The sequence below is a fragment of the Marmota flaviventris genome, chromosome 3 (genome assembly GCF_047511675.1).
Source record: "Marmota flaviventris isolate mMarFla1 chromosome 3, mMarFla1.hap1, whole genome shotgun sequence".
In the NCBI taxonomy this organism is placed as follows: Eukaryota; Metazoa; Chordata; class Mammalia; order Rodentia; family Sciuridae; genus Marmota; species Marmota flaviventris.
The window spans coordinates 10,435,627-10,459,715 of NC_092500.1; the positions used below are offsets into that span (position 1 = coordinate 10,435,627).

The following is a 24,089-nucleotide window of genomic DNA, read 5'->3' on the forward strand; positions in this document are numbered from 1 at the left end:
CCACTGGCTCAGCCACCCTGCCCTCCCTAAGTAGGACTTCAGCTGCCTCTCTGAGAGCGGCAGGTGCTGTGGCAATGGGGCTCTGGTCCTTGCAGGACTGCTCTGAGATGGAAGGGAGGAGCGCCATGGGCCTCAGTCCCGAGTTGTAGGCCTGGGCCGCCCAAGGTGCTGCCAGGAGAGGAGGGGACCACCACCCTGGTGGGCCTTCTCCTGCCTGTGCACCAAGGGACTGGGCTGGCTGGGCTCCCAGGGCCCTTCCAGCTCGGACATTCCAAAACCCTGTGAAAGAGGGTGAGTAACAGCCAGTTCTGGGCGGGGCCCATAATCCTCCTGCCCTCCGGGGACCCTGGGTGGGGAAGCCAGGAAGGGGTCACTGGCAGGGCGCCAGGCCTTGTGTGAGTCTGGAAAGCAGCCACCAGAGGACAGCGGCAGGCAGCAGGGACGGAAGGCTGTGGGCTGGAGGGAATAAAGCATGTGGGCAGGAAATACAATGAGGTCCCCCCTGGCCCGGAGCCCTGCCCGGCATGCGGGCTGCAGGCAGCCCCGAGCCGCAGGCACACGCAGACTGGGGTAGGCTGTGTCCCCTCCCAGGCTGGGTGGCGGGGAGCCAGCTCTCACTCCCAGGCAGGCCTGGCAGCCGAAAGGGCAGAGCTGGTGAAGTGGTCACTGTCCTCTCTGGTTCCAAAGACAGATATGACAGAAAAAGGCAGGGGTCATCACCCTAATAGGTGCCAGGGCTGTGGGGACTTGTCCACGCTTATCTCTGTGCCTCTGTCTCCACTCAGTTCCCATCACGGGTATATGACAGACGGAGCTGCTGAGGCCTAGAGAAGGCTCTGGCTCCACCAGCGGGGGCCCCAGGTTGGTGAGACTCCTGAGCTGCGCTGAGCCCCACCCTACGGCTGAGTCTTGGGGATCTGCATGTGTCAGGCCTGGAGATCTCTGTGGACCTTCCTGCCCGACCCCGTGGAGTCCCAGTCAGAGTTACTGTGAGGGGGGAGGACAAGCGGCCCCTGGTGAGACCAGAGGATGGGGCCTGGTGTGTGGACCAGCAGGCCTCTACTCCCTCCACTCAGGGTGACCCACATACTGCAGATCATCCAGGAGGACGATGCCCACTCCTCCCATCGGCACGACCCAGGCCCTCTTCTCCACTGGACAGGAAATGTACCCCCAGGGTTTTCACTCTGGGCCCCACTCCCACCCCCAGAGGCCAGGGCTCTAGAAGGCTGGGAAGGCAGGGAGGCCCTGAAGAAGCCCAAGCCAGCCTCTCCCCTGGCCCGGCCCTCCTACCTCTCCAGGCTCATCCAAGATCGACATCCATCCCTTCTTGAAGTTGAGCAGGTCGGGCTGTGGGGGGTGAGGAGGCAGAGGGTCAGGCCCAACAAGAAGCCCCCGGGCGGGGGGGGACGGGGTACTACACCCACCTGCCCCAACCCCGGTAAGGTTGAGGTCTTGAGAAACCAGGGAGGGCTGAGGGCCCAGGTAACACCTACCCCACATGCAGGTGGGCTCCCCACCACTGAGGCAGCTTGGCCCCTTCCCCAACACCTGGCATGAGAGCCCAGGGAGTGGCCAGTGGCCGATATACACACCACCCATGTCCAAGCTCCCCTCCCACCAGCCTTCCTAACCCAAGATGGGGAAAGAAGGGGTGAGGGGACTTTGCCTGTAGAGTCTCCTAGGGGCTCAGAGGACAACACAGAGCAACAGTCGGAGCAAGCTGTCCCGTCCTCTCTGACAGGCCGAGGGAGCCCAGGTGTGCACCTTAAAGCTCTGCCCACCCCTTGCTCCGACCCTCTGAGGTCCCCCTAGTCCCACCCTCTACTCATCTATTGGAGACCCTTAAAGACGGAGCCAGTCCCAGGCTGGGGTCAGAAACCCTCTGGTCCCCCAAGTCTCTTTGGGAAGGCCCAGCATCTCACTCCTGGCAAGCCCTACCTGCCAGGTGCTGCCCAGTGGGGCACGACCCCGGGGCCGGGGGGCTCCCAGCTGCAGCATGCTCCCTGGGGAGCCTGCAGCTAGAAACCCCACTCAGGCCTACAGGAAGAAGCTGCACATCCGGGCATATCCCTGACCATGTCCATGTGAAGGGTGCCAGCCTCCAGCCCGTCCCTGCCTGTAGGGGTCCTCTCTTGTTTATGTCCTGGTCCCTCTGCAGTCTCAGTCCCACAGGCTGGGAGGCTGGCAGACAGGGAGGAGGCAGCCACCTGTTGCCATGGCTCTGAGCCCACCTATCAGCACCTGCATCGCAGCTTACAGGCCGAGGTATCTGGTTGCCTGGAGGGAGCCGGGTGGCATGGCTCTGTGGGGTGGGCGGCGACAGCTGGAAACCAGAGCCACCTGACCTGGCCACCTCTCCTGACCAGTCCTACTCCCAGGGAGCCCTGTTCTCCTCAGGTGGAGGAAGCTGGCTGAGAGGGGCTTGGGCCAGCAGCCTGGACATCCAGAATTATGCATGGCCATGGTCAGGGGACCTCAAAGACTGGCGGCCTCACCCTGCTACCTGTCTGAGCAAGGAGACAGGCTCTGCTCTGAGCCAGGAAGCCCCAGGGCTGTTTTGTCCTGTCTGCTCTGTGTTCTGCCTGCCCCGTCAGCCACCTGTCCCAAACCAAGCCTGAAAACCAGTGACCACACTTCTACTTCCCTTCAGACCCTCCACGGCCCGGGGCCTGCCACAGGGCCTGGCTACAGCAGGCCTCAGAAAAAGCTGCCAATCACACCTCTTCTTCCTCCCTGGACTAAATTCTTGTGCTTCTGGGCAGGGCCCATGGAGCTGATCCAGGGGAAAGCCCCAGGGGAGAACCCCTGGGTGGGCTGAGCAGACGACAGCCAATCGGGCCCAAGAGGCTGAGCCAGGGATCCCCTCACCTCCCCCCCTCACTGCAATGACAGGCGGGGGGCTCTGAGAGTTGCCTGGAAAGTGGAACAGCTGTGACCTTTCTAGGACACATCCCTCTTGGAGCCCCGGATGCCTGATATGGCAAGTGACTGAGGGTCCTGCCCTCCCCCAGCCTTCCAAGAGGCCGGAACCTGCCGCAGACAGAGCAGCCTGGTGACCCTCCAGAGATCAGTACAGACCAGTACAGCCATGTCAGGCACGACCTAGCACGGCGACCTACGAGAAAGGAGGCAGCCAAAGCAAGTTTTTAAAATCTCTGGCACAGAAACCTAGGGCCAGGTTCAAAAGGTACGGCCAACTCCATTTCTCCTGTTTTGCCCTGGCTCTGTGGCCAGTCACCCTTTGGCACTTGCAGGATGCTCAGTGCTCCCGTTGTCCTTTCGGAAGTAGCCACAGGCTCCTGCGGCTGTCCTCCCAGACCTTGGTCACCGGTCAGCCCTGCCTCCTGCCTGGACCAAGGCCATGGACCCCTCTAAGCACACTGCTCACTCAAAGAGGCCTAGTGTCATAGGGTTGCTTAAGACCTGCAAGGTTGGTTCCAGGTGTCTCCAAAACAAAGTATAACTGCCTCAGGATGTGACAAAAGCCTCCACCTGCTGTCCCAACCTGGCTCCCCCAGCCTCGGCGCCCACATCATGCCAGGCCACCAAGCCCTTCACACTTGCCCCTGTCCTCAGCCTGAAATACTAGGTGCCCTCATCTGTCGGCCAAGCAAGTCCCCACTGGTGCCTCAAGAGTTGCCCTAATTGTCACCTCTGAGGCCCCCTTCCCCATACTTACCACCCACCAGCCGCTCATCCACAGCCCCTTACAGAGGCCCCACTGTGTCAAGATTGTCTTAAGACCTTTACTTCTCCCCCTGGTGGGCTGCTCACCCAGACCCCACTGGAGCTCAAAGAGTCTTTGCAGGAAAAACAAAAAGCAACCTTTTTTTTTTTTTTAGGCACCAGGTACTGTTCTAGGGCAGGAAGCCAGCTGGGAACAAGAGCTGTAGCCCCTGCCTTGGTGGGTTTGAGTGGCAGACCGTAAACAAGAGAACAAGCACATAACTTGACGCCCAGCGAAGTTGTGCTGGGACTAAGGCAAGAGTGGCAGACAAGGATTCCGACCCCAGGTCCAGCGCCAGATCACCAGCTCCTACAGCCTCGAGCAGTTACCTGCCCTCAGTACTGTGCCTTCTGCTCGGTCAGGGGTGGGGGCCAGGGAGATGGGTCAGGCACAGGAGAGGCAGCTTGGAGCAGGCTCAGATCCAAATGGCAGCCAGGTGAGCACTTGAGCCCCAGATTGGTGACTAGGAGCCTGTCTCTGCTCCCAAACCTGTGATGGCTCCCCTTTCCCACGACCAGGCTTTCCTGAGCCTCCAGGTGCTCTTGCCAGCCCTCCTCTACGCTCTCAGCATCCCCAACACCAGCCTTCACCCACATGCCCCTCCCCCATAACGCTGCCCTCCTCCCCAGTCCATCACCTGACAAAGTTCTAGAATCACAGGAATCTCCCTCCCCAGGCCCTCCTCCCACTAGCGGGGAGGAACTGTCAGCCTACTCTTGCTCAGCGCGTGCAGCGCAGGAACTGCAACCACACACATCTCTTATCTCTCCCTAGGAAAAAAAAATGGGACAGAACTGGACACAAACTGTGGCCCAGCCACAGAGGGACCGCGGGCATGCTGCTTCACCTCTCCACAGCTTAGCTCCCGTAGCTGTCTGATGGGGACCACACCGCAGACCTTAAAGGCTCCATCTGGTAGGGTGAAAGCACCCAGTGCAGGGGCTGGCAGGCACCCAGTGGGCAGTGTAAACACCTCCCCCTGGCCCCAGGACACTGACTCAGCTCCTCCCCCCACGTCCCCCTCTGCTCCCTGACAGGGAAGGGGAGGCTGCTGTCGACAGGAAGGGCCAGCAGGGAGGTGGCAGGATGTGCGGAGGCCGAGGAAGTCCAGGCAGCAGCGCCAGGTCATCCCGCTCACAGGGGCAGGGGCCCCACATGGGCCCCGCCTCCATCAGCCCAGCCCACTCCTCACTAGGACTTCACTCACTGGAAGGTAGAATGCGCATGTGCCGTGCATGTATATGTGTATGTGTATGTATGTATGTATATGTGTATATATATATATATATATATACACACACACACACACACACACACACACACCACACACACCCTGCTCATCCTAACCCCAGGAGGGTCACCAAACTCTGGAGCCTCCCTAATGCATTAGCCAGAAATCAAAAGCAGCTCCACCCCTCCCTTCCAGCACATCATGATCAGTTGGCCAGACTGATCTGGAAAGGGGCACTTCTTCCCTTACGTTAGGGGCAACCCTCAGGCAACTCACCAAGGCCCTCCCAAGCCTCAGTTTATCTTGCTGTGAAATAGGAACAGTGAATTCAGTTATGAGGCTCTACATGATCGTTAAGGCGCAGGTACTGACAACGCCTGAGTAGACCTTATCCCCCAGAGAAATACAACCTCCTGCCATCATGCCCACCGCCCCACCTGCAGTGTCGCCCCACTCAAGGCCCCAGAGCCCAAGCGGGGGAAAGTATGTTATCCCGCAGCTTCAGAGCCTCAGAATGGCTCCCGGGCCGTGGGGTGGGGCCGGCCGCCCTTCTCGCCCTCCTAATCTCGGGCCAGCGCGCACACGGGTGGCCAGCCTTTGCAGGCCAGGTCTGTGCGACCCAGTCAAGCAGCCCGGAGACAACCCAACCCAGGCCAGGCCCATCTGCGCTCCTCCCGGGCCGGAGCCCCTGGCAACCGCGGGAAGTCGGGTCTTCTAGGGAGTCGGAGGGAAGGTGGGACAGGCTCGCTCGAGTCCGCCCGCCACTGGTCCCGTCAAGGCGAGCGGGGTGCAGGGGACGGGGAGCTCCCAGCTCCTTGGGGTCGCCTGGGCTCCTACGGTAACGAGGGGATGGGGCGCGGAGGCAGGTCTGGCTGCCGACACCACCTCCCAACTCCGGGAAGTGAGGAGGGGGCTGCCCGGGCAGGGAGCGGAGGGGCTCCACCTCGGCGGCGGCGCGCAGGCAACGGGGCGCGGGGCACTCACCGTCATGGCGGCGCCCCGGGGCGGCGGGACCAGGCGGCGGGACAGTGGAAGGGGCTCTCGGTCCGGGCTCCGCGGCGCGGGGACCCCGCCGCCGCCGCCCCTCTCGGCAGGCGCCCGCCGCTCCTCCAGCCCTGCCCTTCCCCAGCTCAGTCCCGGCCCCTTCCATCCGCCCATAAAACTTTTTTTTTTTTTTTTCAAACTTCCTGGGAGGACCCGGGCGGGCCAATGGGCGGCGGGAACGCCGGGACAAACAGCGGCGGGGGGCGCGATCGGACCAATGGGGGCGCGGGACGGGTCCGGGGGCGGGGCCTGCCCGAAGGGACGGGCGCGCGGGGGTGGCAAGGCGGCAGGCCCCGCGGGCGGATGGGGGCGGCGGCAGGGAGCCACGGAGGGCGGGTCCGGCTCCGCAGCCGGTTGCCTGGCGGAAGGAAGAGCCCGGCGTGCAGGTGACTCCGTCCAGCCACTGCTCGGGGCGGGAGCTGGGGGTGGCCTCCTTGCCGCCCTGGCTACCCCCAGCCCTAGCCCCCAGCTAGGGGCGTTGGGCCAACCACGTCTCCGCGCCTTGATTGGATGGGGACATGGGCGAAGCATCTAGCCCTAACGACTCGAGGGGCACACCTGTTACCTTGTAAACGACTTTTGTCCTCACCATAGACCTGAAAGGGAGTGCTCCTTGTCTCCATTTTACTAATGAGAAAACGGAAGCTTAAAGAGGTGGGCCAACTTGCCCAAGGTCACAAAGTAAGACACAGAATTGTTAGTAAGTAAGATGGCACGCAGACTGAGTTCTTGAATGGTAAAGGCTTCCCCAAATGTTCCCTCCTGCCAAGCAGATCCTTCTCATTTTTGGTTCTTGTGGGTGGGTGTGCACCCGTCGATCATGTTCCCAGAGCTCTTGACAGTTATAGGCTCTTTGGCTGCAGATCTCATCTGAGGCCTGCAGATAAGGAGTCCTTGGAGGAATTTCTTGGCTACTGGTAGCCTGTGTAGCATAGCCAAACTGTTACCTGAAGAAAGGCACTGGATTCTGCCTCAGTTTCACCCGTTGTAAATGGACTAATGCTATTACCTCATCTGGTTGAGATGAGGATTAAGCTTTAATCCAAGTAAGGCATGTGAAACAACCTCTTGATCCCTACTTAGCCCTCCTTAGGTGGGAGGCATGGGAGGCAAGGGAGCCTGGATTACCCACCATTTAATTTCATCTGACGACTTGGGGTTAAAAATGATTGCCTTGTGGGGCTGAGGTTGTAGCTCAGTGGAAAAATGCTTGTCTAGCACATGTGAGGCACTGGGTTCAATCCTCAGTAACATATAAAAATAAATAAAATAAAGGTATTGTATCCCTTAAAATGAAAAAAAAAAGATTTTAAAGGAAATTATTGCCTTGTAATGACTATCCCCATTTCAGAGATAAAGAAATGGAGGTCCAGAGACCTGCTGTTCTTTCTCAGCATTTTCTGCTAGGAGTCTCCCCACCATGAAGAATGAGGCTGAGGATAAGTCCACCTCACTCTAGACACTGGCCTTCAGGCACCTGTGTGGCTTCCCACTCTCCTCTGTACTTCCCACTCTCCTCAGGCCTCAAGAGAGTGAGGAACAGACCGAAGACCCCACCTACCCCCAGGGGCCTGGCCCATGGCCTGGGAACTACGCCAGCCCCACACTCTGGTTTTCTGGTCAGGGATTCACCTTCTAGTACCCTCAACCCAGTGACCAGAGCACTCCACTGTACAAAGTCTTTCCTCACTTAATGCATACTAACAGACCAGCTGTACCTTCTCATCCTGGGGAGTCATCACAACCAGGCCCACCTACTGTCCCCCTCTTACGGGTACGTTCACATTCAGGGTCCATAACGCCGCACTACTGGAAATTCCCGGGGTTAACCAGCTCCTTTGTACCTCCTGGCTGCCATGTCTGGAATACTTCCCACCCTGTCATCCACACACCCATGCACGCATGCACACACTCATTTCCTCTCTCCTCACCCCCCTGAATGTCTGCCTGGACTATTCTCTTCACCCTTCATGCCTCAGGCCAAAGGGAGCCAGAGTGTCCAGTTAAACTTAGAAACTCCCTGCCACGTGCTCCCTCCAGAGTGATCCCTGCCTCTGCTGCCCAGACCTGTGCCCCTGCCTCTGCACATCCCTCCACCAAGGTCATGGCCATGCTGTGTTCTAAACAGTTACCTTTCAGGGACCTCACCTTGCTGCTCTCCTTGTGGGCGGGGATGGAGTGTGCCAGGCCTTGGCCCCCAGTGCTTCCTCAGTGAAGGTTGGTTAAATGGATAAACACCAAATAAAGAAGCCATGGCCCAGGCTAGCCAAACACAACTGGCAACGCCAGGAGTGAGTTTTTAAGATGGCAAAGACCACAGCCCCAAACGCAGGCAGTCCGGCCTCAACCCACTACTCCATTGAGGATAATAAGGTAAGGCTCAGAGAAGGGGGCCACGGGCCAGAGCGCACAGCAGGTGAGGACTCAGGGAAAACAGCAGGTGCTGGGCAGGGTTTGCAGACATCCAGCTCTGAGATCAGCCAGAGCAGGGTTTGAATCCCAGCTCTGCCGCTTGCCCTTTTGTGACCTGGAACACGTGACTTTCCTCTGTGCTTTATTTCCTCATCCGCAAAATGGGCAACATGTGTCTAACTGTGACTGGTGGTGAGCATCAAGTGTGGTCAGGCGCACTGCGCACTGAGCATGGAGCTGGGCATACAGTAGGTACACAGTCATTGCTGGTGACCATCACCATCATCATTACCCCAGGGTGCTGTCCTCAACTTCTCTCCTCCTTCTCTCCACCGAGGACGAACGTGTCCCCTCCTGGCAGACCTGCTGTGTGTTGGTGACTTTAGCTAGTCTGATAAGGTAATTCCTGCCCCTGCCTCGAAGGTACCACCCTACCTGGATCACTATGTTTGCCCAATTGCCCTTGGTGCCCTGATCCCCTAAAGAGGAATAATGATGTGGATGAGAAGTGGATGACCCTCCCCAACCTCTGTGCCTCTGGATCTCCCAGAGCCCTCCCTGCAGCCCTGAGATTCTCGGTAGATTTTCCCCAAGGGATGTGGCAACCAGGGCTGGGTAAGTTTGGCCGCAACCCTTATCTCACATGAGAAGCGGAAAATCAGCTCCAGGACACCCAACTGTGTGACTTCAGGTCAATCAGCTCACGTCTCTAAGCCTCAGTCCCTTCATTTATAAAATGGGTACACTGTCTCTAAGGTACCTGGATCAGTGCTAGCGCCAGGACCGACTATACAAAGTACAAGAGTTGGCCTGTCACCAATAAAGGAGATGCCATGGGCAAGCCTGCAGCCCCTAGACATGCAGCAGAAGCGAAGGGGACAGGAGGGTACTGGTCCCAGATGCCTCCCTCTCTGCCCTTGAGGAAGCCCCAACCAGAGGCCAGAGTGTTTACAGGCCTCTCTGGGCAGGGGATGGTTACGTAACGCCAGATGTTTGTGAAACTGGCTCAGACCCAGGCACACTTTGCAATCCCAGAGCCCCTTGCAGGCCTCCCCCGCCTTTCCCTCTCCCCAGCCTGGCTCCCCTGGCGCAGGGCTGGGGGGAGCTACCAAGGAGAAGCTCTCAGTCACTGGGCTGTTTGGTTGTCCTCACCCCCAAAGCCAAAAAGAGCCCCCACCCTGCCCTGGAGGCAAGAAAACCCACCTAGCAGAGACTGTCAGGAGCTTAAGAGCTCTTTCTGTGTGGGGCCCCAATCCCTGCTTAGCCCCCTCACTATTCTGGGACTAACATCAGCCTCCTCCCTGCCCTCCCTCCTCTGCCACCCTCACCCCTCCAGCCCCGTGGAACCAGCCTACCCTTTGCCACCTGAGGACCCCCAGAGACAGCAGGAACGGATTGAACAGCGTGGGTCGGTCCCCGGGCATCCGCCATGAGGTCACCAGTCGGCCCTTGAGTGGGCTCCCAGCCTTGCCCTCTGCTGGCCTCTTGTCTGCCTGTCAAACAGGGTCCAGTGTTGGCCACATGTCCCTTTGGCAGGATGGGGGCATCCCTGGCCACAGCCTCCCCTGCCCATTCTGCCACCTCAAAAGCCCAGCGTTCCCGTCATTCTCCCCTCCCAGAACTGCCCGGGAGAGAAGCTTGCCAACTGGTTCACACCTCACTGTGTTTGACAGACAGGGCCCCTGGGGCTCAGCATCCTGGGGATGTGCACCCCACACCCTAGAGTCAAACCCCAGGTTGCCAAGGGGAGGGTTACGTGTCCTAGACGCACGCGTCCACCCCAAGAGATGTGGGCAGACTGTTTCACATTAGGTTCTAGAGACGCAGAGACCGTTAAATCTGTGCCGAACTCTAGGCTCCTCTTCCTCAGAGCAACAATGTCTGGAGCCAGGGGGTCATACAAGTATCCCCCAGCCCCTACTCCTGTCACCTGCCTAGCCATCAGGCAGTAGATTTGTGACCCCAGGTTACATGAAAGGAATGAGTCACAGAACAGACACCTGCAGACACCTCTGGCAGAGCCCCAAAATGTTCCTTTGAACTCTTCCTTGTTGGGGAAACAGACCCCAGGGAAGCAGAGGGACTGGCCCAAAGTCACAGGGTTATGGGCAGGGGTGGGGCAGAGCTACGCGTACCTCTCTGGACGCGTACCTCTCTGGAATCGCAGATTTTCTGGGCTTTCCTTTGGTCTTTGGTTTGGTTGCAGGGCTGGGGATCGAGCCCAGGGCCCTGCACGTGCTAGGCCAGTGCTCGACCACTGAGCCACATCCCCGACGCTTTTTGGTTTTGAGTTTTGCTAAGTTGCCCAAGCTGACCTTGAATGTGCACACTCCTGTTTCCCCCACAGCCTGGTCCAGCCCCCCAGATCCCAGGAGGGGGGATCAGAGGCGGCGTGCCCCCGTGCCCCCGACAGCTGGAGTCCACACTCCCTGGAAGCAGAGCTGGAAGCCTCTAAGCAGAGGCCAGTAAGGCTTTGGAGGACAGAGTGCCCCACCTGGCTACCGTGCCCCCATCGCGGCCCTGAGCACCAGCTTGGAACGGGCCTGCGGTGGCACTCCAGCTCCGGCTGACCCAGCCCTGCACACAGATGTGCGCGAGGGAGCGCACAGATGAAGACCCAATGGAGCGGTCAGCACGTCTGTCTGCGCAGTCAGGGCTGCTGGGGGCTGGCTGGGAGGTTATCCACGTGGCTGGGAGACCAGAGGGTCCCCCAGTATTGCTATTTCCTCTTTGTTCACAAAGCTGTGGCTTCAGGAAGTATGAAGAAATTACTCCAAAAGAGGAAGAGCAACATTGTCAGAACCCAGATAGTGATCAGAGTCCCCTGTCCCATCCCCATCTCACAGAGGGAAGACTGGCCCAGCAAGCTGCTAGCAAGGAGCACGCAGATCAGGGGAGAGCTGAGCGGGAGGCCAGGGGCAGAGGGAACATTGGGTGGGGGTCTTGAGCCTGGGTTCTAGTTCAAGTCCAGCCATTGACTGGCTATGTGACCTGGGATGACCCCTGCCTGTTCCTCTTCTGCACAGGGAGGGGTGCACAGATCCCCCAGCTCCCAAGCAGCAGGGCCAGACTCGGGCTCCAGGCTGCCAGACAGATGCTCTCCTGTCACACCTGGATTTTCAGGAGGCAGCACAGGGAAGAGCAGGACCAGGAAAACAGCCCTGAACAGTGTGTCGCCTGCCCTCTGCCCCTCTGCTCTGATCTCAGCCCTCTGGAGGCTGAGGGTGATGAGAATCATCTGTTTGGCAGGTTGTGGGGAGGGGTGGGGCAGAGCAGGGCGCTCCAGCTGCAGCCTGGCCCCAGAGCGGCCTCACAGGTCCCCCCCCCATCACATGTCCCTTCCCCCAGGACCTGGAGACCCTCCAGGCCCAGCTGACCCAGCCCTCCTCAACACTTCTTTGGCTCTTAAATGTCCCACCCTGCCCCTCAGCCTGGTCCAGCCCCCCGAACCAGAAGGACCTTGCCCTCAGAGACCATCAGGGTCAAACCACGTTTGCCTGGGGAAAGGCAGCGACCTTTGTAGGGCAGCCCAGCAAGTTAGAAACAGCCCCGGGCTTTCAACTCCGGGACCAGCCACTCCCGGGTCTCCAAGCCAGAGTCACCCTGCTGTCCAGCTCTCCAAACCCCCACCATGTGCACAGATGACCTGGTTTCCCACCTGATTTCCTTCCCTTCCACTCCCCTGTGCCCATGCCCACACTCATCACCCAACTACCGGGTCTGCCTGCTTCTGGTCAGTCAGTAAATCTTGGCCTTTGCCTGGTTCTGACGTCTCACACTCCTCGGGTTGGAACTGGAGATGAGAAAGAATACAGATTAACCCAGGTTCTTCCCCAGGGTCCATCTGTCTGTCCGCTCTCATCTGTCCCACTCTCATCCATCCATCCAACTTGTATCTCACACCCAGCGTCAGTGGGTCCAAGTGTCCATCCGTCCATCCAACGTCATCCACCCTCTCATCCGTTCGGCATCCACCATCCGACCGACCCCTACTCCCAATCCAGCTTCTATTTATTCAACACCTCTCCATCCATCACGTATGGATCCTCCTCCGTCTGCTCAACATCTGCTCATCCATCCACCATCATCCCAGCCCTCATTTCCCATTCATCACCCAGCGTTAACTCATCCCTGTGACATTCTCCATCCATAGCCCGCCAGCACACCCCGCAGCCACCCTCTACTCTTCCAGCATCCGTGTATCCACCATTGGTCATTTGTCTGTCATCCATCCATCTCATTCACACATCTGGCACCTATCATTCACCCGTCTACCCGCTGTCCCATGGCCTCCCTGTGTTTCTCAGATGCTCCTCGACGGAGCCATGACCAGCCATCCACTGAGCCAAGCCCCTTCAGGCCTGGGCCAGGGCCAGAGGCACACAGATGAAGAAGGCTGGGCTCCTGCCCCTGTGGAGCTCATGTTTCATATGGGGAAATGACAGCCCAGTGTGACAGATGGAGAGAAGCAAAACTGCCAAGCTCAGAAGGGGAGCATCAGAAGGGGAGCTGGGGGTGGGGTGTTTGGGGAGGTCTGAGGACAGGACACCCAAGCTAAGGCTTGAACAACAAGCAGGTGTTTGGTGGGTAAAGAGGCAAGGAAACAGCACCCAGGCAGGGGAGCGGCATATGCGAAGGCGGGAGATGGGCTCAGTCCTGCAGACCCCCAGAGAGGAGGCTTTGGACGCTGCACCAAGGACGTCTTAGAGAGGAGCTAGGCAGCCCCAGCCACCATTCCTGAGCCTCCCTGGGACCCCTGAGCTGAGGCTGGACCACCTGCCTCCCTTTTGACAGTCCAGCCTGCAGCACCCCAGTGGCCCCTGGGACACAGCACCATGTCCTCCTCCCTGAGCTGCTTGTGGTCTCCTGACCTCCCTAACTAGTCCAGGGGCAGCTAGAGGGCAAGGGCAAGAGCAAGCTGGCTCTCCCTGCATCTCTGATGTCTGTGCACTGAGCTCATTAAAAGACCAATTTAGAAAAGTCTCAGGGTGGGGCGCAGTGATGCACGCCTATAATCCCAGAGGCTTGGGAGGCTGAGGCAGGAGGATCACAAGTTTAAAACCAGCGTCAGCAATTTAGTGAGGTTGTAAAAGCAACTTAGCGAGATTCTGTCTCAAAATAAAAAAATAAAAAATAAAAAAGGCTGGGTATGTGGCTCAGTGGTTATGCCCCTGGTTCAATTCCTGGTATACACACACACACACACACACACACACACACACACACACACACAAAGCCTCAGGGATAGACCACCAGGGAGGCCTCCCCAGTCCCACCCTGGGCTCAGGGCTTCACAACACCACGGCTGAAAGCACGGGCTTTGGAGTGGAGGCTTTACTGTCATTTCTCCTAACGTCTGCATGTGTGGTCCCCAGCAATGCCTAGTGAATCTGAGTCTCAGTTTCCTCATCTATAACAGGGGGCCGTCGCAGGTCCTTCCTGTCCATCTGAGGCACAGATGGCACAGCACCCAAGATGTCACATGGCAGCAAACGCCAATGCCGAGAAGCTCACCCTCCTTGGGGAGGGCTGTATGGGTGAGTGAGCAGGAGCCTTCCCGTCCCCCCAGTGGTGCCGCGAGTGCTAGGTCCCATTTTATGGCCAAGAATAGGCCGAGAGCAGCCAGAGCAGCCAGAGCAGCCGTGTTCCTGGTGAGCTACAGCCAGGTGGCAGGTCTCTCCCTGCCCCCACCTTCAGATACAGGCTCTGGGCTTGGAGGACGCACCAAAGTACCACTGAGATGGGGGGGACTTGGGGAGCACCTACTATGTGCCTGGTGCTGGGCCTACTCTGCACACAGTCCCCATTTAAGCAGTCTGTCTTGGCAGCCACCTCGACCCAGGGAGCACTCCCCAGCCTCTTCAGTGTCTGCAGAGTAGGGGCCCCAGGGAGAGGTGAGGCTCTCCTGGACTCAGCAACTTGGCATGGGGCAGGGGGAGGGGACACAGCCACACTGGCTGCAGTCCCAGGCATGGCCAGGTAGGGACCACAGACACAACACAAACCAGGTGCTGTGTGGCTAGAAGCAGAGAGGCCCTGACCAGAGCGCCCAGCTCAACGCATCAGGGTGACCCCCAGGGGGCAGACTTGGTTCTCCCTGCCCAGCCCTCGCTACCTGTGGACAAGGCGGGGCCTCGGAGTCCTTCTCCTCCAGACTCGCACCTTCCTCATCAGGGTGCTGTGGAGACAAGGGAGACAGGGCAGAAGAAGCATTCGGGCCAGGGCTGGGCTTGTAGTAAACGCTCAAAACAGGGCTGGGATCCAGTGTTGGGAGCTGGGACCGTCTTAATCAGCAGGGAGGACAAGGAAAGAACCCGGGGGTGGGGGGGCTGGGGTCGTGGCTCAGTGGCAGAGGGCTTGCCTAGCATGTGTGAGGCACTGGGTTCGAATCTCAGCACCACATATCAATAAATAAAATAAACGTCCATTGACAACTAAAAAAAATACTAAACAAACAAAAAGAACCGGGGGTGGGGTGGGGGAAGTGCATGAGCTGGGGTCATGCCACAGGGAAGCCTTTCTAAGAATTGTCTGCACTGGGGTGGACTTTCTGGCCGCCCTTCAGAGGAGGGACAGACTCACCTCCAGCACTGGGGGGCTGGGCCCGTCGGTGGGGCTGCTGCTCCCCAGGTGGCCTATCTGCTCCAGAGTTGAGGTCTCTAGGTCACTTGTCACTTTGGTCTTTGGCCACTGGGTGGAGGTGGAGGTGTAGGCAGGGCAAGGTGGCTGGGTCGGGCTCTGGGGCCGCTGCCCAGGGATATGTCCATTCACTTGAGTGGTCTCCATCCAGTCTTTGGGTTGGCTGTGTCGCTCTGGCTCTGGGGCATCTTTTGTGCCTGGGGGGACCAGCTCTGGTCCTGAAGTCCTGGCAGGGTCACCCCAGTGTCTGGCTGGGTCCTTGTGGGGCAGCCGGGCCTGCAAGAGCTCCAGGAGACCTTCCCAGTCCAGCCTTGGGAGTCGGGCCCAGGCCCCCTCCCCAGGTGCCCGGAGGAGGCCCAGCAAGTCCCTCCAGTCGAGGTCAGGTGGCTTCTCGGGGCCGGGAAGGTGTGGGCATGCTCCCTCACCCCTCCAGCCCAGGGCAGTGGGTGTCTCTGGCTGCGGAGGGTGTGAGAAGTCTTGGGGGCCTGCCCAGGAACTCTCTGGGAGAGTCACAGGCTGGTGGGGACTGGATAGCTCCTGCAGGCTGCCCCAGCCCCCCTGGGCTGGCTCCTGGAAGGGGTCCTGAAGCCCATTACTAGGGGGCTCCTCCTTCCAGGCCTCTGACTGCCCCCAGCTGTCCCTGTACTCCCTGGGAAGGCCTCTCCATGTTCCCTCCAGGGTTCTGGCAGCCCCCAGGCTGGGCTCCCCAAGTCCTGGCCAGCCCTCAGGCCCTGGGCCTTTCTCGTGGTTGCTCCAACTTCTTTCCAAGTGTCTGTGAGAGCCCTGGGACCCCGTAAGCTCCTCCTGACTCTGCCACCCCCCCAGAGGCTGCTGGGAGTCTGCTCGGCTTCCTTTAGCAGGTCTCTCAGTCCGTGGCTCCCTCTCAGGGGGTCTGGCTGATGTCCTGGAGGGCGGTGAGGGGGCCTGGAGTCGCCGGTTACCCTCAGGCCGCCTCTCAAGACTCCGGGACCCAGGGGGCTCTGCTCTGCTCCGATGGGCGGCTGGTTCTGGCTGCTTGGCAGGGAGCTTGGTCACCTGAGGAACAGGTAGGAGGCGGGTGAGGCTCCCGGGACTGGGCTGAGTGGCCACTGTCTGTCTTGGCCGGGCCCGGGACAGTCAGCTATGTCCTCACAGTGGCTTGGATGGAGCAGACTGAATGAGCCAAGGCCTCTGGGGTTCTTCCCCTCCAGGGGGTCAGCTCTGCCCTCCCACCCATGTCCCCAGTTCCAGAGAGGGGCGTGCAGAAGCTGCTCACTCCCCGGCTCCCCGGGCTCCCCCTTCCCCGAGACACCGATTCCACCCTGGGCTATCGGGTGCCGGAATTTCCACCACCAATCCCCAGTTCCACTGGGGTGGGCCTCGCCCTCTTCGAGCTTCTTGGGAAACACAATCCCCACCCTGGATGGTGGGCGGTGCAGCCCAACCTTCTCCAAACAGCAGGGAGCTAAAGAAGAAAGGGCCAGCACCCAAGGGCTGTTGGCAGAGACTAATTTGGGTCCTTTACATTTTACCGAGAGCTTCTGGCCCCTGAGGAGGGAGGAGGCCTGGACACCCGTGACTGGGACCTGACCATTTCACAGAGGACTGCCCTGCCCAGGACCCTGCCTTGCAAGGAGTGGGAGGAGGAGGCAGTGACTGCCCCTGGGACGCGACGGCTGGCAGTGCTCACCTGCCTGCTGGGGATGGGGCTGGAATGTCTTCGGTGAAGCTGGCTTTGACTTTGGCTGGGCCGCTGCGACCATCCCTCATCCCGAGCCTGGAAGGCCCCTGGTGCCTCGGACTTCCTAGGAGCGAATGCAGTTGCTCCTGAGGCCTTCAGGGCCGTTCCACCCTCAGTGCCCCAGCCCCTCCCCTCCCACCCAGCGGGAGGAGATGTGGGGGGTCCAGAGACCCATGACAGCCCTAAATGAGGGTTGACCTTCTCGGGCCTCAGTCTCCCCTTCTGAGAAATGGGGCTGGGCAGTACCACCCTACTCTGCCAGGAGAGAAGCAGGGTCAGGCCTGGGCCACGTCTCTCCTGTGTCGTGCTGCCCAACAGTCCACCAGCCACTCTAACAAAGGTAGACTGGCCCTTGTGGGAATTCAGGTTTACTGAGCACCTATTGTGTACCAGGCACTGTGCACACAATGTTTAAGCAAACAGTTTTTGAGCATGGAAAAGTAAGAACATCAAGCAGACTCTGGGCACATTTGTCCCCTCCCTTAGTAAGGAGGTCACCTCTGTAGACCCAGCCACTCCATGAATATTTTCATGGGGTTTGAGAGTCTGACTTCATTTAAATTGGCAAGCAGAGAGGGAGTGGGTGGGGACGGGGTGGCTCAGTGGCAAAGCATGTATTTAGCATGTTTGAGGCCCTGGGTTCAATCCCCAGCATCTCAAAAATAAATAATGAAAATAAATTGATGATTGGAGTCATGTCTCTGGAGAGTGAGCTGAACTGGGAGGAGAGGCCTGAAAAGGATGAGCCTAGAGTGAAAAGGGAGGGGAGAGGAAGCGGGCCTCCCTGGGAGCCGCCCTGCAGCCTGCTGAAGAAGCCTGGGAGAGCGGCAGGGGTTTTGCAGAGTCTAAAAAAGTGCAGTTGGGGTTTGCTGGTCACGTGGCTTTTGCCAGCGTCATTAGAACCAGATCCACAGAGCAATTTGGGTTAGAATACACGCGCCCTCCCACCGAGCTGCGCCCAGGCTGTGGTTTGAGTTTTCTGCAGTTCTTAGCAGCTCACACAGAGAAGAGCCCAGGTCCCCTGGAGAGCTTGTAAGCTGGGGCGCTCCTCATCAGGTTCACTTTTTAATGTAATTGGAGGTGCACGACTTTCCTTTCTCCTTGAGAGCCATAAAGGGGAGTTTTCTCTAGAACTGAGGTCTGGCGGCTCCGTGAAGCAAAGCCCCAGGCGTGACTGGTGGATGCGGCTCCCTCCTGGGAGGGAGGGGAGCAGGATAGGAAATGCCACTCCAGGGAGCAGGGCAGAGCTGCCTTCTCTCCCCAGTGTGCATTTCCCAAACTTCACTTGCTAGATGGGCACTCCTTCCGGGAATTCTTCTTTCTTCCCCGTGAGACACTGAGAAGGACCTAGGGATTCTAGAACACTCTGAGGCCCCTACAGAGACCCAGCTTTCCTTATCAGAGGGGCCCCTGTTCCTGAGGGCTGGTGTGGCCACAAGGAGGAGGACTAAAAAGTTTCCTTTGGAAGCATAAATGGGCTCATCGACTTCCAAGTCATGAAGTCTAGCACAGAGAAGAAAGGCTCTGTTTTAAATTCAGGTGACAGCAAAACACACATATGGTTCTAAAAGAAAAGATTCCAAAGGTATCTAAAGAAAAAAAGGTCAAGATATCAAACTAAAACTCCTGATGCTTTGATGTGATAGCCCTTCCAGAAAAACGTTCCAGGCTCAGAACAATGCTTAGACAGAGTAGATGCTCAATAAACACAGCAGGATGGATGAATGGGAGACAATAGAAGTACTACTCTACCGCCACCCACCCACTCATAACTTCCAGTCTGTCCCTCACACAAATGCATAGTCTAAAAATTTGTCTTCAGGGGCTGGGGCTGAAGCTCAGTGGCAAAGTGCTTGCCTAGCGTGTATGAGGCACTGGGTTTGAGCCTTAGCACCAATAAAATAAAACAATTCTATCCATCTACCTACAATTTTTTTTTTTAATTTGTCTTCAGAAGACAATTGGCATTCCCTGTGGAAAAGTGCCACATAAGGGGAAATTTTACCCAGAAGAGTTATGAAACTTTGACCAAAAGGTAAATAATCTACTTTGAAGAGGAGCAGAATAAAATATGTAAGACTGTACAAGAATAACTAAACTGCTAATAAAAGGGCAAACAAATCCCTGATTTCTGTTATAAACCCCTTTCTCTCTCCAAAAGTCATTTCGGGGGGAACAAATTTGAAAGTTAACTTGGTTTAAAGATTTCAGAGTCTCTGGGCTATGGTTGTGGCTCAGTGGTAGAGCACTTGTCTCACAAGTGTGAGGCCCTGGGTTCGATCCTCAGGACCACATAAATAAAAAATAAAGGTATTGTGTCCACCTACAACTAAAAAAATAAAAATAAAAATATTTCAGTGTCTCTGTTGAATTTTCAATAAAACAGAGGTATACAAATTGGCATCAGTTGGGCACAGTGGCACATGTCTGTAATCCCAGCGAATTGGGAGACTGAGGCAGGAGGATTGCAGGTTCAAGACCAGCCTCGGCAAATTAGTGAGGCCCTAAGCAACTTATCAAGACCCTGTTTCAAAATTAAAAATTTAAAAGAGGTGAGGAGGTGGTAGAGTGCCCCTGGGTTCAATTACAGTACCAAAAATAAATAAATAAATAAACAAATAAATAAATGCCAAAGAAGGAATGACACCAATGCTGGAGTCCCCAAAGGTTGTCACTTGGATATCAAATGGATCAAGTGTACTGGAAAAGGAAATTTGAAGAATAAGAGATAAGGTTTCTTGTGCAGGTTCAGATCTCAGAGAAATGTCTCAGGGACAGCAAAGAGGAATTTTAAGCACCAAATATTACCTAAATAATATGGTAGAGCGCTCGCCTAGCACAGGCGGGACCCGGGTTGGATCCTCAGCACCACATAAAAATAAAGACATTGTGTTGTGTCCATTAAAAAAAAAAATAGGTATTTAGGGAGTGGGATATGTTTTAAACTAGGCTGTGGTGATGGCCCTACAACTTGGTAAATATGCTAAACTTCACTGGAAGTTCTGAGCTTCAGACCTGCTTTCCTCCCCCTAATCTCCTTGACCTCAACTAATGGAATTCTAGCTCTGGGCCTTGAAAACTCCGCAGCCAGCACTGCTGGGAAGGAAATCTCAGCCACCTAATGAGGGGGACAGTTCCCCTTCTGGCACCAGTTGAAAGTTGAAAGTTAACTTGGTTTAAAGATTTCAGAGTCTCTGGGCTATGGCTGACCAAGGAGGTTCACACCTGGACTCCAGGCATTAGCATTATGTCCCAGGAAAATCATATGTAACCTCTGACCCTAACTCTAACCCTGACCCTAACCCTGCCAGTCTGTGAGGTCACTTATTTAAAACACGGGGCTTCTGGTTGGGGGTGTGGCCCCAGGTTGCATCCCCAACACTGCCAAATAAATAAGATAAAATACATGGCTCTGGCTGTACATTTTAAATGAACATCTCTGTTTTTGGAATTGCAAAAGGGCCTGTGAGTTTTCTTTGTTCCGTCAGAAAAGAATCATGTTCTTTCCCATGCAAGAGAGAAAAATATATAAATAAATAAAACATCCCTGACTATGGGTCAAACAAAAGTTCTGAGAATTTAATTTCATTAAATAAATGTGCTATTGCTCTCCCTCCTTTGACAGAAGAGGAAACTGAGGCTCACATGGGTGAACTCATGTTAGCAGGTCACACAGGATGTGAGTGGCTTGGACCCTGGATTTGAACCCAGCCTGCCTGACTCTAGTCTACATGCAAAAACAGAGATAAAGTGCCTTGCCCAAGGTCACTCAGCCAGTGGACAGCAAAGCAGAAGGACTGGACCCTTGCTTCTGGCAACATCACCCTGAGTCCACCTGCCTTGCGCTCCACCTCCCGCAGGCCCCCTGGACGCCACTGCCCACCCAGGGCTCACCTGCGCTCCTGCCCGAAGAGGCGCTCCACCTCTGCGCGGCCAGGGCTGCGGGTGCGGCCCCCGTCGCTGCCCTGTGCCTGGGGTCCTGGCTCCCTCTGGGCCAGCCTCCTGGGCGGGGGCAGGTCAGCCAGCACGGTGTACTCCTCCCTTTCCAAATTGTGCCTGGTTTCCCAGGGGGCTGCCGAGCCCCGGGAGCCTCCTGAGCTGCCAGGGGGAGGTGACGGCGCTAGGAGCGCCAGGTCGCTGGGTGGGTGTCGGGGAGGGGAGGACGCTCGGGGTGCATCTCGGTGGCCAATGCACACTTGTGGGGGCAGCAGGGGGGAGCCGCTCAGGGAGTCGGTGGAGGGGGCCAGACTCTCCATACTAGCCCCGGGGGGGTCCTGGAAGCACAGGGAGGGCTCGGGGGCCTGGCGCGGCGGCGAGGAGAAGGAGGGGGCATCCCGATGGCCGATGCACACGGGGGCGGGCCTGTGCGGGGGCTCGGGCAGAGAGTCCGTGGAAGGGACGAGGCTCTCGGTGCTGGCCCTGGGGTAATCCTGGAGCAGGAAGGAGGGCTCCGGGAACTGGCGTGGCGGGGAGGAGGCCCGAGGCGCATCCCGGTGCCCAATGCACACAGGTGGGGGCAACTGAGGAGGGTCGTGGTGCGGGGGCTCGTTTTCGTTTTCGGTATCTGATGTGTCTGGGAGGAAGGGGAAGGGGTCGTACTGGGTGTGGCGAGGGGGCGCGGATGCCCAGGGGGCATCGCGGTGGCCAATGCACACAGCCGGTGGCAGGGGGGGCGGGTCATGGTGGGGCAACTCCATCTCAGAGGCTTGGGGGTCTGGGAAGAAGGGGAAGGGGTCGTGCTGCAAATAGCGGGGCGGTGAAGAGGCTCGAGGGGCATCGCGGTGTCCTATGCACACGGCACATGTTGGCTGGAAGGGCCCAGAAGAGAACTGGGGCGCCCCACGGGCCCCAGGGTACAGAGGCGAGGACATGCGCCAGGCACTGAGGTGGCCGGGATCGTGGGTAGAAGAGGTGGCCCCCGAGGGCAAGGTGTGCTGGGAGGGGCCAGCAGAAGTCTGGGGTGGGTCCCGCTGGGCTGGTCTGGAGGGAGAGGAGGTCTGAGGCCTGTCACCTTGGGTTGGCCGGAGGGACACGGATGCCCAGGGCACCTCACTTTGCTTGGAGCGGGATGGAGAAGAGGATCGGGGGCCGTCACTCTGAGTTGGCCGGAGTGGAAAGGAAGCCCAGGGGATGTCCCTGTTGGTGCGGTGGGGAGAAGGGTTCCCGGGACTGTTTCTCTGAGTGGAGCGGCAGGGAGATGGTGGTCCCGGGTTGTCCTCTGGGATACTGGTCTGAAAGCTGGGAGTCCCAGGGCCGTCCCGCTGAACGAAGGAGTGTGGGGAGTCCCGCTGGGTGCAGGTGCTCCTGAGGTGCTCCCACCTAGTACAGGAGGCTTTGGGGTTGGCTCGTTGGGCAGGAGAGATTCTGGGGGCGTTCTGTTGGACGGAGGAGGTTCTGGGGGTGTCCCGCTGGGTGGTTCTGCTGGGGGAGGAGGTTCTGGGGTTGTCCCATTGGGCACAGAAGGTTCTAGAGCTTTCCTTCTGGGTGGTTCTGTTGGGAGAAGAAGCTCTGGGATTGTCCCGTTGGGCACAGGAAGTTCTGGAGTTGTCCCTCTGGGTGGCTTTGTTGGGAGAAGTTCTGGGGGTGTCTCGGTGAGCACGGGAGGCTCTGGGGGTGTCCCGCTGGGTGGTTCTGCTGGGAGAGGAGGTTCTGCTGGGAGAGGAGGCTCTGGGGTTGTCCCGCTGGGTACAGGACGCTCTGGAGTTGTCCCGATGGGTGGCTCTGCTCGGGGAGGAGGTTCTGGGGTTGTCCCTCTGGGTACAGGAGGCTGTAGGGTTGTCCCGCTGGGAGGTTCTGTTGGGAGAGGAGGCTCTGGGGGTGTCCCGCTGGGTGGTTCTGCTGGGAGAGGAGGCTCTGGAGTTGTCCCGCTGGGTGGCTCTGCTTGGGGAGGAGGTTCTGGGGTTGTCCCTCTGGGTACAGGAGGCTGTAGGGTTGTCCCGCTGGGAGGTTCTGTTGGGAGAGGAGGTTCTGGGGTTGTCCCTCTGGGTACAGGAGGCTCTGGGGTTGTCCCGATGGGTGGCTCTGCTCGGGGAGGAGGTTCTGGGGTTGTCCCTCTGGGTACAGGAGGCTGTAGGGTTGTCCCGCTGGGAGGTTCTGTTGGGAGAGGAGGCTCTGGGGGTGTCCCGCTGGGTGGTTCTGCTGGGAGAGGAGGCTCTGGAGTTGTCCCGCTGGGTGGCTCTGCTCGGGGAGGAGGTTCTGGGGTTGTCCCTCTGGGTACAGGAGGCTGTAGGGTTGTCCCGCTGGGAGGTTCTGCTGGGAGAGGAGGCTCTGGGGTTGTCCCGCTGGGCACAGGATGTCCTGGGGGTCTCCCGCTGAGAAGTGGGAACAGAAGATTGTGGGCTGTCCTGTTGGGTAGAGGTTCCGAGGTTGTCTTCCTGGGCAGCTCTGAGGGGAGAGGACAGTTGAGGACGGCTTCCTTGGGTGGATGAGCTTCCGGGGCTACCCCGCGGGCTTACTCTGGCGGGCAATGAGGTCGCCTGGGTGTTCCGCTGGGTGAAGGAGGCCCTGGGGGTGTTCTGCTGGGTGGAAGAGGGCCTAGGGTTGTCCTTCTGAGCGACTCGGTGGGTAGAGGAGGCCCGGGGGGCTTCTCGCTGTGCAGAAGCAGCCTGAGCAGAGGCCGGGGTGGTGGCGCTGTGAGGTCTGTGCCGTGGTGTCGCAGAGGAAGCCTGGGCAGGGGCTGAGTGCTGTCGCTCCAAGGAGAAGTACCCGCCTTCTCCCCGGAGCTTGGCCCAGTGCTGTGCGGCACAGCGGCTCCCAGCGCCCGAGTCTGGAGGGAGACGCAGAAGGTGAAGGTGAGGAGGGCGCCAGGCCAGTCCCCACGCCCTATCTTTCTTTGTCCCCAGGGACCCATGATGGGGGCAGACCCTGCTCCTCTCCATAAGGCTGGCTGGACCTCCCTCTCCTCTGGGGCTGGGATTTGAAATCAAAGCCAGGTTCGCTCGCCAGCAGGGGGCGCCAGGCCTGAAGCCACCGCACAACTCCCCGTCCAGTCCTGCTTCCTGCAGAGGGGGTTCCCGCGAGTTGCTCCGATGTCTTCTAAGGAGCCTCTTGTGTGTGACACTCTAGAGGGCTCCTGTTCCCTGTGCCTGCCAGCTCTTCCAGCTCCGGAGGCCCCGCCCAGCACTGGCTGTCTACAGGGAATCACAACCTCAGGCCCTGCCCCCATGTGCACGGTCAGCATTGACCAGATTCCAGACGACTTAGGCACCTCAGAGCTTCAGAAGCGCTGGTCTAGGGACAAATGAACTTCCCTCAACAGTCACCTCTTCCCGATCCCCAGGCCCATGATGGCATTGCCATGACCTTGGTGTCAC

The 24,089-nt window shown here is 58.3% G+C and overlaps 1 protein-coding gene across 3 annotated transcripts in view; it reads right to left on the reverse strand.

Annotated features, from left to right (window-relative positions):
• The window catches only part of Triobp (TRIO and F-actin binding protein), a 50,769-nt gene that overhangs the window by 15,598 nt on the left and 11,082 nt on the right, over nucleotides 1-24,089 (reverse strand). For 2 of the 3 annotated variants that reach the window (XM_027934602.2, XM_027934644.2), the window contains exons 1-2: nucleotides 5,946-6,134; nucleotides 1,294-1,350 (exon numbers count right to left, since the gene is read on the reverse strand). In XM_027934602.2, coding sequence (XP_027790403.2) covers nucleotides 1,294-1,350; nucleotides 5,946-6,119 — 231 coding nt within the window. In that variant the 5' untranslated portion in view covers nucleotides 6,120-6,134. Of the gene's footprint in view, nucleotides 1-230; nucleotides 235-1,293; nucleotides 1,351-5,945; nucleotides 6,135-9,772; nucleotides 9,911-12,132; nucleotides 12,211-14,999; nucleotides 16,092-16,725; nucleotides 16,841-20,670; nucleotides 23,543-24,089 lie in introns of those variants that run through there. The other variant, XM_071609499.1, reaches the window with a different exon arrangement.